The sequence below is a fragment of the Osmerus mordax genome, chromosome 8 (genome assembly GCF_038355195.1).
Source record: "Osmerus mordax isolate fOsmMor3 chromosome 8, fOsmMor3.pri, whole genome shotgun sequence".
NCBI classification, from domain to species: domain Eukaryota; kingdom Metazoa; phylum Chordata; class Actinopteri; order Osmeriformes; family Osmeridae; genus Osmerus; species Osmerus mordax.
Genome location: NC_090057.1, coordinates 3,139,098 through 3,151,511, shown reverse-complemented (window position 1 = coordinate 3,151,511; position 12,414 = coordinate 3,139,098). Strand labels below are relative to the sequence as shown.

The 12,414-nt window shown below is 47.2% G+C and overlaps 1 protein-coding gene across 1 annotated transcript in view; it reads left to right on the top strand.

Annotated features, from left to right (window-relative positions):
• The window catches only part of LOC136947384 (kelch-like protein 29), a 94,836-nt gene that overhangs the window by 45,615 nt on the left and 36,807 nt on the right, over positions 1-12,414 (top strand). Inside the window, exons 4-5 of the mRNA XM_067241442.1 lie at positions 2,454-2,592; positions 9,080-9,276. Coding sequence (XP_067097543.1) covers positions 2,454-2,592; positions 9,080-9,276 — 336 coding nt within the window. The remainder of the gene's footprint in view (positions 1-2,453; positions 2,593-9,079; positions 9,277-12,414) is intronic.

Below are 12,414 nucleotides of genomic sequence, written 5' to 3'. Positions count from 1 at the left end.
ATACCAGCCGGTACAGAAGAACCCCCACCAGACTCACGCTGTTCGTCGTTCCCCACAGAGGAACGTGTGGTCTGTCAGGACCTCCACAGTCCCACCTCCGTGGGCTCCCCTCACCACATCCTCCACCACAGTGGATAAAGGACACGCCATGTGGTGCGTCATGGTCCGCGGTGATGACTGGTTGTTCTTGGGCGTGCGCTGATCCACAGAAATACGCCATAATTAGATTTTCCATCCCCTTTCAGGTGTGTCCATCCAACTCAGAGGGGGGCAGCCATTGTTTGCTGACAACCATAGTTCTCTCTCTGTCTCACTCTCCCTGTTCCTTCTCTCCCCTTAGACCCAGTCTCTGGGTAAATGGGTGCTGTGCGCTGTGGCAGATTGAAGGTGAGAGCCGTATCGGTCGCTGGAGATTCACAATGCAAACTCCAATTACTATGTATTCACTATTCACTGGCTCTTGAGTAATCAGATAACTATCCAACTGGCAAGTAGGGCTGGAACTGCCTGGAATGAGAGATTGATAAAGGACAAGACTATCACAAGATACTGTTTGTGTGTGTGTGTGTGTGGAGGGGGGGGGGTCTAGAGTTTGTTATTGGGGGGGTGCGATGTTGTGTGTGTGAGGTGGGGGGGTGGAGTGCATGTGTGTGTGGCTCTGCGGCAGTCTTTCACGTTCATCATCACGTTAAAAGAAACTCAGGATGTTCTAGGGATGTTCCTGCTTTCGGTGTGGTTGATGACAAAGTTTAACACAGTAGTTTCACTTATTAATTCAGGGAATATTATAACGTTGACAACGATCCTCTGCCAAGAAAAAAAGGTTTTCCAAGCCAAAGCTTTAGATATTCAACTTATTGTCACACAGCTTAATACTGTATAATTTTGTCGGCTGAATTAATTTAAAATGAGCTCCAGTGTCACTCAAAAGAAAGTAAAGGGAGCTAAATGTGTGGAAGTGGCAGCCAAACACCGGGGATGATGTCAGACCAGGTTAATTAAATTCTAGGCTTTTCAGTCTGGCAGCAACACAGGCTAAATCTAGCAAGCATGATAATACAAACCCTTTTGTACTGTTGTGTGATTATCCAATCACCCTTCTGATCAGTGCTACGTAAATGGACTTGACAGTTATTTAAAACAGCCACACATCCGCACACATATCAACACACACACCAGCACACACACACACACACACACTTATGATACACCACATTTGCAATAAATGGCTAGTTGGGATAGAAAAAGCTCAGCGCTGCGTGTGATCATTGGACTGTGATCATTGGAAATAGAAGCGAGTTTAACTGCATGTTTCTGAGTAATGTCCAACACAGCCTTATTGGAGACGTTACCCCACAAACACAGATCTGGGATCAGATAATACAATTCCCCCATCCCCCTAATCCTAACCTCACCCACTACAGACACATACAAGCTGCTGGGAGTGATTCTGGGCTTCATCTCCTACATACTGCAGGTGTGTCCCTCTGGAGCCAGGCAGACAACTACATGTGTGACTTGGGGCCGTTTATTCACCCACCTCCAAAATGCAAGTTTTTAAAACTGCAGGATTACAGATGGCCACATGCACACAATGAAATCTACAGCGTTGTAGACTGTCCCCTCTGCACTGCAGGATGTTGGATTCGAAGCCAAATCTCCCGCTGTCTCTCACTCTCAGCATCTCCTCACGGTGCCTCATTAAAACACAGAGCGAAACAAGCGCTTCCGACCCGCGCGCTACAGCAGGGCTGGTCCTCTCACTGTGCTAATCAAATGAATCTATCGTAGCTGTTGTTTGTTTCCTCTATGGTAGACCGCTGCTGGTGCTCAGGCAATATTTCCCATTTTAGTTTGTCATATAGAATGATAGATAAACAGTATTTGTTATTAATCCAGTGAGGTTCAGTGGGTTAATATACTATGAGTCCTAGTGAACTAATGATGAAATGCTAAATAATGTTGATGCATCTGTGAATATTTCATGTATCTTTGTTTTCAGTAATATTTGTTTTGTTTATTATTGAAACGATTTTTTTCTGAATTTGTCAGAATTTCAGAATTTGAATTCCAAGATATTCAGTATCTTGCATCTCATGAATTATGTATCAGTTGTGTATGCAATGTGAATATTCACACCTCCAATGCATCATTTAAGTATGTAGTACTAGTGCTTTTTCTTAATCACACACACACTCCACCACTATACTTAAATGTTTGTTGAACTACAGTATCTGCATCTATCCCCTTTATACTGTATCACATAATGAAACTTACTGTGTTTGGCAATATTTTGTCATATTTTGTCAATTTGCACTTTGCCCTTGTTTGTTTTCAACAATCTGCTTTTGTATGATTGCTACATTGATTGCTATGTTTTCTGTTATGTCTATATGAAAGAGAGATTTCTAAAGCAGAACATGGCGTTGTCTGTTTCTTTTTTTGTTCTACAGAGATGTTGAAGGAGTTGAACCAACAGCGCAGAGCGAAAGAGTTTACAGACCTGAAAATAATTGTTGAAGGCAAAGAGTTTGAAGTCCACCAAAATGTTCTAGCTTCCTGCAGCTTGTATTTCAAGGACCTGGTGAAAAGGTTTGCCTTCCTCTCCGCTCCCTCCAGCTGTTGATCCAATCTGTTCTTTTCATAGGGCGCATTTGTGTCGCTTTCTTTTCCCTCCCCTCTCTCTCTTGCAGGTTTGTGAAGATTTTGGTTCCTATCACAGGGCCAGCAGCCATACCTTCCTCCTCCCGCTCAAATGAATGTATCTCAAAACGGAGTAGAGGTTCACTCTCGTCTGTACCTTTCCTCCCCATGTAGAGAACATTAACCACGTTTCCATTTTAATAAGCAGTGAAAACGTTCCATGACTGGGGCATCTTTAAAAAACTCACTGTAGGGCTGTCACTTCAGATAAACAGTGTGTGCCCCGGCTGGTCATTTGCCAAAGCTGTGATGTCTTATATGGGTATGGGCGAGTTGTGTTTTCTCAGCTATCTTATTTTATGTGTGCACATTTCTTTTCAAATGCTAATGATCGGAGGTTTAGCGTAATGAAAGGATGGGAATGGCTTTAGAGTTGCGAGGAAAAGGACAAAGAAAAAGACGCCGCTTACTGAAGCGCTGCTTTCTCACAGGTTAATGCACCCTCCATTAATATATTCATTTGAACTGGATCCAAGTATTGCTAAATTTCTCCGTCGCTCATATTATATTGTGTCTCTAGGCTGCTTGCCTTCCTTAGCTATGTTTGAGTGTGTGTGAATGTGTTAGACAGAGTAAGACAAAGTGCAATAGTTTCTGTCTGTGTTTTGAGTGTGTATATCTTCCATAGCTTGAATGTGTGTGTATGTGCACACCTTCCCTGTGTGTATCCTCTCTTTTTCTATTATTTTGAAGGGAAAACCCTCTCCCTAATGTCCTCATCCCTACTTCAGATCCTTGCAGGTGTTTTTTCGACTTGTTTGAGAACCCCCTGGAACCGATGGTGTTTCTTTTATTCGTCATATGTCTTTGTCGTCGTCGTTGTCCCCCCCCCCCGCTCGCAGAGATAGCAGAGCGCCTGGTTGACAGACAGACAGACAGTACAGTCGCTAGCTGCAGCTCTAAAGCCTCGGGGAGCATACCGCTTGCCCTGCAGCCAGGCCGTCGCCCTCGTGAGCTGATCAGAGAGAGCAGCACGCTGCTTATCAGCTGCGGCGGCGAGGCGGAGAGGTGGCGAGGCGGCGAGGCAGCCACGCCACGCTCTCACAGATACGCTTGTTCCCCCTGAATGGGGAAGCTCGGCGACAGCAGAGAAGGGGACGAGCTCTTTAGAGACACAACAGTCACATAGTCACATCTATACAGAGAAACACTCATCTCTCTCTCTGTCTCTCTCTCTCTAAACACACACACGCGCACACACACACACACGAGCAGTGCTCATGACCTTGCCGATACCACAGAGGACCCTGGTAGATGTTGTCATGTTTGGAGAGACTTGACGGCCCCATGCTGGTCAGGCTGTCAATCACATGGGCTTGGCTCTGTTCCTTCTTCAGGCAGGAGGGAGTTAGGTTATGCATAAAGATTTTGTCCCCAGAAAGACACAGCCTCCCAGAGGAGGCAGGATTTTACCAGCCTCAGAGTTCATCTGCATCTCTCAGCCTCCTGTCTGGATTTTCAGATTTTCGTACCTGTTTAATTTGGCTGCTTGATAGAGCAAATTCTCATTAAGTGAATAATTAATTGTAAAACTCCCTTAATTTGTCATCATAACAGGCCTTTTCTCTTTTGAGATTAAATCAGAAATAGAATTTCCTCATTTAACTGCAAATTTAGAACAATATGTCATGACTGTGTTAGACTAATTATGAATTGTATAAAACGTCAACTGTATGCCAAGATAAAGTTATAATAATCCATCCTGGCAGACAGAATAGAGATACCCCCCATGTGTAACTACTGTTCAATTCATAAGACTCGCATAGAACTGTGTACTCTTTAGAGAGAGAGAGACAGATTAAGGAAAGGGAGAGAAGAGAGAGAGAGAGAGAGAGAGAGAGAGAGAGAGAGAGAGAGAGAGAGAGAGAGAGAGAGAGAGAGAGAGAGAGAGAGAGAGAGAGCTTTGTGTCTCAGAGGTGTCGTTCAGTCAGTCTCTGGCATGTGCAGAGCTGGGCAGAGCAGTCAGTGAGTTAGGGCCTCTGTGTGCCATTCAAGTGACTATCCAGCGTGTCTGAAATTATGCTGATGCAACACATGGTCCCCTGGCCGTCCTGTGGTCCCCTGGCCGTCCTGTGGTCCCCTGGCCGTCCTGTGGTCCCCTGGCCGTCCTGTGGTCCCCTGGCCGTCCTGTGGTCCCCTGGCCGTCCTGTGGTCCCCTGGCCGTCCTGCTCTTTATGAGGTCAAACGAAAGAGAGAAACGCCCTCCTCACGCGCTCTCCCAACCCTCACTGTGCTGCTCTAGGAGGTATTCACTACTGCTGAGACACCTTGTCAGCACCTCATAAACTAGGAGTGTGTCTCTGCATGTGTGTGTGTGTGTGTGTGTGTGTTGGGGTATGGTGCAGGGCTATAATTCTCCCGTGTTATACAGGCAGCCAGCCATCACTTAGAGAGAGGGTAGATATGGGTACGAGAGTGCATCTCTGCTCATTTCCCCTGAACTCAAAACACACACACACAAAGTCAGACACACAGATACACACTCACACAGACACGCACTCACACAGATACACACGTAAGAAATTAAAGTCTTAATGGGCACATATGCTTCGCTAGTGCCCCATGAAAGAACTAATAACGTAAATTCTTGTTTACATTTCGAAAATTCTTTTTGCATTTAGAAGGCTTATCTTGTTTTCCTATCATTAGTTGTTAAATAAATAGCAAGGAAATATCACAGCACCGCGTTTGAACTCGTTTTGCCATTTTTGATCAGTGGTCTTAATTTGAGCTGCTGTGAATGTCAACTTTTTAATGTCTGTTTAATGTCAGGAATATTTTTTAGTTCTGCAGATATAGTGTTTCATATACCGTCAAAATGCTCATCACTTCTTCAAGGAAGAAATCTGTAACATTTGATAGATGTTTTGTTCAGGAACAAATGAGGACTAATACCAGCTACAGATAAAACTATGATGATAGAAATAAAAACTACATTCAGTTTAACTGCTCACATCCATAATTACATCAATTTATGCAAATCATTTCCTCTCTATTCCTATGGTTGTAGAGCACATTATTATATTTGGATAAAAATCTCTCTATCTCTCTCTCTCTCTCTCTCTCTCTCTCTCTCTCTCTCTCTCTCTCACCCCGCCCCCTACATTTGTCTTCCTCCCTCTCTTTTCAAAGTATACTTCTAAAAAGAGCTCACAGTTTTTATGTATTTGGCTCCCAATGAATCCAGCTTGTCAAAGACTGGCCAGCTGTATCGTGCTACCTGAAGGATGTAATACGGCTCCAGAATGTGCAGGCACGGTCGCACTCACCCACCAAAAAAGCTATTACCTTCCCCTTTAGAAGCCCATGCACAGAGCAGAGAGACAGATCACCCCTAGTAATTCCATTTTACCCCTCAGGATTTTCAATAAGTTTGCTCTGTACCCCTTAAATGTATGGCCACAGCATCTGCAGCATGCTGTAATGTAGACGCACACATACTCTGAGCTGTCTTGACACACACGCTCATGGTATTTGTTCCACTCTCTCTCTAACCCTCTCCTTTGACCATGCCAACAACAACAGCTCTAAAACACTGTCGAAAAATTCGAGCTCCTTTTCCCTACTTCCCTCCTTCCCTCTGTCCCTCCTTCCCTCTGTCCCTCTGTCCCTCCTTTCCTCTGTCCCTCATTCCCTCTGTCCCTCCTTCCCTCTTACTCTCTCTTTGTCTCCTCCCTCACCTCCCCCAAAGACGCAGAAAGAGCTAGACAACAGTGCCAAAGTCATTTCAATGTGCCTTCTGGACAGTCATGGCAGTAGACACTATACATAGCTTAGATCCCTCTCTCAGCTAGACCTGCTGTGGAAGGCAGTGGTTTGGTGGCATATCTTTCAGGGTTTAGTTCTAAAATGCTATGAACTCAGTTCATGATATTCTCAAGGTTTGAGCCAGTGAATATTAATGGCAGCGTTCATATCCCTTCCAGTGACCACCTGCTAAGCCCCTCTGTCATGCACAGAGAACCACAGAGCCCTTACGCTGACAAACAGGCACACACAAAACTATAAACTACGAGTGCTGTGTGAACCAAATGAGCACACTATGCTAATTCCAGGGCTGGAGTTCTCTTGTCGAAGACGGAGTGAATACATTTGTATTATGTCCCATGAAGTTGATTTCTATTTGCAAACTTCCTCTATGCATACAGAGTTATGTAGAAATATGCATATGTGTGTCTGAATAGGCCTTTTTACAAAACATTTGAATGTTTTTTTTTTTTTCTGTCGTTATGCTGAGGGACACATTAGTGATCTATGTATGTCACTTCCTCTCTCGTTCAGCTCGCCTCCCATCTGACAGACCACTCTGAATTGAAAACTATTTTTCCTGGGGATAAAAAAAAAATCTTAAACAAAATTTATCTGACTAAATCTCCTCGCTGTCATCTGCTTACCTCATTTTCTCTCTCTCTCTTTCTCTTTTTCTCTCCTCTCGCTCCCGCTCTCTTTATCATCCTGACAAACAAGTCTGCAATCACATGCAGCATAAATACATCCACCTCTCTCTAAATAGATGGAAAGTCATTTCCATAACAAAAGTGCTTTAGACAAAACAAATTGCCACTCCAGCCGATTCCGATTGCACTAATTGACCTGGTTGATGAGCATGCTCTTGGTTTATTTTTACCTTTTTTTATTTCCTTCTCTTCTCTTCCCCACCTCCTCCATCGCTTAACCCTGGACTAAACCACCACCCCCCCCTCACACACACACACACACACACACACACACCCTTTCTCTATCGTAATACTGCCACTGCAGAAGCTTAGGGTGGAGGGACAATAACACTGTGTGGATTTTTGCTTTGCAGGAGGACAGAGCACCAATGCCTTGGTTTTCACAGCCTATGTCCATCCAGAGATAAAAAACCATTGTCTTATTTTTTTTGCATTGTCCTTCTCCCCCCTCTCACCTTCTGCGTGCGCTCTCAATGACGACTAATGTCTCAGTTCATATACAGGCAACTGGTGATTATTGCAGCGAGGACAAAGGCTTTGTTTAGGTGTGGTGGAGGTGGTTGGAGGTGGGCGGGGCGGGGGGGGGGGGGGGGGGGGGGTAGGATCGAGGGGGGGGATGGAGCTCTTATTTAAAAGAGCCAGGCGTAGTTATGGAACAACCCCCCTCCCCACCCTCAGAAGGATGGCTGCTGGCTCCCTGTGGAAGAACCAACTCCCTCCCTCCCTCCCTCTCTCCCCTCGCTCCCCACTAACCATTCTGTCCATTTGTCTGTCCGTCTGTCTGTCTTGCGCTGCCTCCGAGTCTGATTGCGACGTTTCCAAAATCTGACTGATTGTGATGTTGTCGGAAAACACCTCTCAAACCCACCGAGAAACAAACACACCATCATCAGCTAGGCACTGTGCAAAACAGAGACAAAACACCCACCATCCATCTCAATACACGCTAGTTTTCATATTGTTTGTGTCCATAGCCGCAGGGGAAAAGACACAAAAGGCTACCCTGTGCATTCTTGGGCATTGATTCCATTTATTATGCCCTTGAGTGGATTATTGTTTCACATGGGACATTAAACATCGGTGGTGAGCTGTTACCCAACTCTCGTCCGGCCCCTGGGGACCACTGACATAGGAACTAATCACGGCTACTTGATCCCCATGATGTCACAATGCTCTCGCCCTGTGCAGCCCCTCCACGCTCAGCACATCCTCCATTACAGGGCCGCATTAGGGACGTATCCCATTCCTGCGCTGCGCCCGTCCATGCCTCCCCAGCCTGGCGTTCATTACGGGTTAGGGTTGGCGGATGTACAGCACGCATCACAGCAGTGTTATTGTCACGGGCACAGCCGCAGCTATCATCACAAGACAACTGCTGTAGCTAACTGTTCGTCATCCATCACTGTCTACATCAGCCCCCACTCCCCCCCACCTCCCACTCCCCCATCTCTCTCTCTTCTCACTCTCCCTCGCTTTCTCGCTCTGTCTGCCTCCGGTCCACATATAACCTCTGTACACAGTATGCATGTCCATGTGATATCTATGCATACATGAAATTGTACACGTGTCAAAGCATGCTTTTTTGAATATTATTATAATTTTTTGTTGCTTGCCATGATAAGACAGAAAGCAATAACTTGTGATCCCCCCCTAATCCTTGTTTTTCGAGAGAACGCTTTGTTTCAGATGCAGCACTAGAAATGTTTATCCTACAAATCTAGTCTAATAAAACGCTAGAAACCCTCTTTATCTTCCCCTTTCTACCTTACTTTGCATCTTATGGTGTAATCTGTCCCTTCCTCCCCACTCGTGCCACCCCAGGTTGGGTGTGAGTCGAGGCTGTGTGTAGCCTGTAGGTGTGTGGCTGGCTTGCCTCTCAGTCTTCCTAATGCCTCTCTCTGCCGTTATTGGTCTGCCAGGTCGTCAGGGGAGACGAGGAGCGGGGACAAGCTGGAGCTGACCATGAGCAACATTGGAGCGGACGTCCTGGAGCTGCTGTTGGAGTTCGTCTACACGGGCTCGCTGGTTATTGACTCGGCCAATGCCAAGACGTTGCTGGAAGCGGCCAACAAGTTCCAGTTCAACACCTTCTGCAAAGTCTGTGTGTCCTTTCTAGGTATGTGGAATCCAGCGTCCACGTCCCAAGTCTTTGTGTGTGTGTGGGTGTGGGTGTGTGTGTGTGTGTGTGGGTGTGTAAAAAGCATCTTGTCCAAAGCCTAAATTTCCTGGCTGTGTCTGGCATCAGGTCCCTCGCACCCTTTTTGTCAGGTGTCCAGAGCTGGAAGGAATCCTGCCAGAGTAGAGAGGGACGATTTGACTTCCTAACAGCTTCCACTGGCCCCCTCCCTCCCCTACCTCCACTAGGGCCCCAGCCTCTCCTCCCTACCTCTCTCCCCCACCTCGACTGGCCCCCTCCCTCCCCTACCTCCACTGGCCCCCTCCCTCCCCTACCTCCACTGGCCCCCTCCCTCCCCTACCTCCAATGGGCCCCCTCCCTCCCCTACCTCCACTAGGGCCCCAGCCTCTCCTCCCTACCTCTCTCCCCCACCTCGACTGGCCCCCTCCCTCCCCTACCTCCACTGGCCCCCTCCCTCCCCTACCTCCACTAGGGCCCCAGCCTCTCCTCCCTACCTCTCTCCCCCACCTCCACTGGCCCCCTCCCTCCCCTACCTCCACTGGGCCCCCAGCCTCTCCTCCCTACCTCTCTCCTCCACCTCCACTGGCCCCCTCCCTCCCCTACCTCCACTGGGCCCCCAGCCTCCCCTCTCTACCTCTCTACCCCACCTCCACTGGCCCCCTCCCTCCCCTACCTCCACTGGGCCCCCAGCCTCCCCCACCTCCCCCATGCAGAGGCATCAGGACACACCAGAGCACATTTATACAAAGGTCAGGGAACAATTGTCAGCTAAATGTCAAATCTGCTGGCGAGAGTGATGATGGAATCCATGGATACTAGAGTGGATCAATACTCAGACAAGGTTAGGAGCAGGGAGGGGGGGTCTCTGTGTGGTGGCCTGGGCTGGGGGGGGTGGGTGATGAGAGGGGACCCTGGGGGTAAACTGGGAAGCAAATGGGTAGTCATGGGTTTTAGAGGGTCAAGGGACTAAGAGTAACTCCAAATGTCAGGTTTTGCGTACCATTTAATAGAGCTGGCTGGTGATGCGAGTAACACTGTGAATGTTTGGGCTTCATCAGAAGAATAAAGGTCAGCGGGAGGAGGGGGTGTAGGGTGGGGGTGTTGACGGGGAGATGGTGAGGAGAATCGGCCCCCACATATCGATTTATTTTCCTTGTTTCCTTCCGAATATATGGACTTGTAGCTCAGAAGCAGAAAACAGGAAAACCATTTGTAACTCAGGTCCGCTTCACTATCAAAACGTCAGAAGGTTCTAGCTGGACGTGATACATGACATCTGAGAGCCTTACTGAGGAAGGAGCACAAGTACAGTCTGTCCTTGAACCGAGAGAAGAGAAATTGATACCATGTCAGAGATATTGAAGTTTCTTTTTTGTTTTTTTTACAAATGTACTGCAGAGAAAAAGCAAACAAACATTTGCTTGGCCTAGTTTTGGCCTGGTAGATGACCAAAAAAAAAACCTGGAAGGAAACTTAAAACTTTGAAGGATCTCAAAGAACACTCTTCACCCACATACAGCATGTTTTTATTTTATATTTATTGAGGTTCCAATTAACACAGAGTCTCATCAGTTATTGAAAGTAAAATCCACTCATTGAATGATGGTTGGCATGGAATAGAAACTCCAGTTTTGGCTTCAGGGTTTGCCAGTAAATCTCCAGAACTGTAAGTCCAATGTATTTGGTGCTGACCTTCAGACCATAGTGGTGGGGCTGGTCTCCCACTGTGTTGAGCCTGTGGTGGGGATTTACAGCCAACAGAAGCTACAGTCAAGGCCTGGTATAAAACGACACTGGTTCTCTCTCTCCACCTCTTCACTGGGTTTATGGGCTGTTACACACTCACGCATGGATTCACATACGCACGCACATGCATCTGCACACACAGGCACGGACACACATTATGCACACTCAGACACACACATACAGAGGCACGCATGCACGTGTCTCACACACTCAGACTGATGTACTTACTGTCCACACACACACACACACACACACACACACGAACACAGCAACTGAAGTAATCTGCACAGTTATGAACACCGTGACAAAAAGAATAAAAACACTACAACTTGGACAGATCACTGTCTGTTTTTCCATTTATCTTCACCATCGTTTTTAGACCCAAGTCTGTCTTTGATGTCACATAAAGCATGGGTTTATTTAGCGTGAGCTTTTTGTTGTTGTGGTTAGCTGACCTTTAGTGGGGGATATTTGTTTTGGAAGACTCTGGGCTTATAGATGAGCAGTCTGGTGATAGTTCACTCCAGTGGCTGTTTGATCAGGCTTCTCACTGTGGCCACAGCTCAGTCTGGTGTGTGTGTGTGTGTGTGTGTGTGTGCATGTGTGCTTGTGTTTGTGAGTGCCTGTGTGCTTGTGTGTGTGAGTGCTTGTGTGCTTGTGTTTGTGAGTGCATGTGTGCTTGTGTGTGTGTGTGCTTGTGTTTGTGAGTCCATGTGTGCTTGTATGTGTGTGTGTGTGTGCATGTGTGCTTGTGTGTGTGAGTGAGTGAGTGCACTGCTCATCTGTATTCCAGTAAGGTGCCTGTTTCCTATGTATGGGCATGGCATATTTTGTGTGTGTGTGTGTGTGTGTGTGTTTTTGCTGGGATGGTCGAAGCCTTTAACTGGCTGAGCTAATCCCTGCTAGGTCTCTCCAGCCTGCTGCAGTTCACAGCCTGCCACCTGGGCTCTGAGCGATCGATTCCCCTTGTTGTTTGTCCCTGGAGCTGTTTGAGTTATTACACTCTCTCCCCAGCCTCAGATACACACCCCGATAGACGACCCGTCGCCCCCCCGTTGCCCCCCCGTCGCCCCCCCCCCGCCCCATCTCTCAGGTCCCCTTCTCCCAGGCCTATGATCTTTTATGGATGTGTGAATGATGGCTTCTTTCCTCCTCTCCCTTTTCTCTCTTTTCTTTTCTCTAATGCCCCCCTCTCTTCCTTTACCTCCCTCTCTCCCTCTACCCCTCTCGCTATCTCTCTCTCTCTCTCTGTCTCTCTCTCTCTCTCTCAACCGCTTTCTCTCTCGCTTTCTTCCTCTATTGTCTTCCCTCTCTTTCTCTCTCTCCCCCCTTCTCTCTCCCCCCCCCCCCCTCTCTCTCTCTCTCCCCATC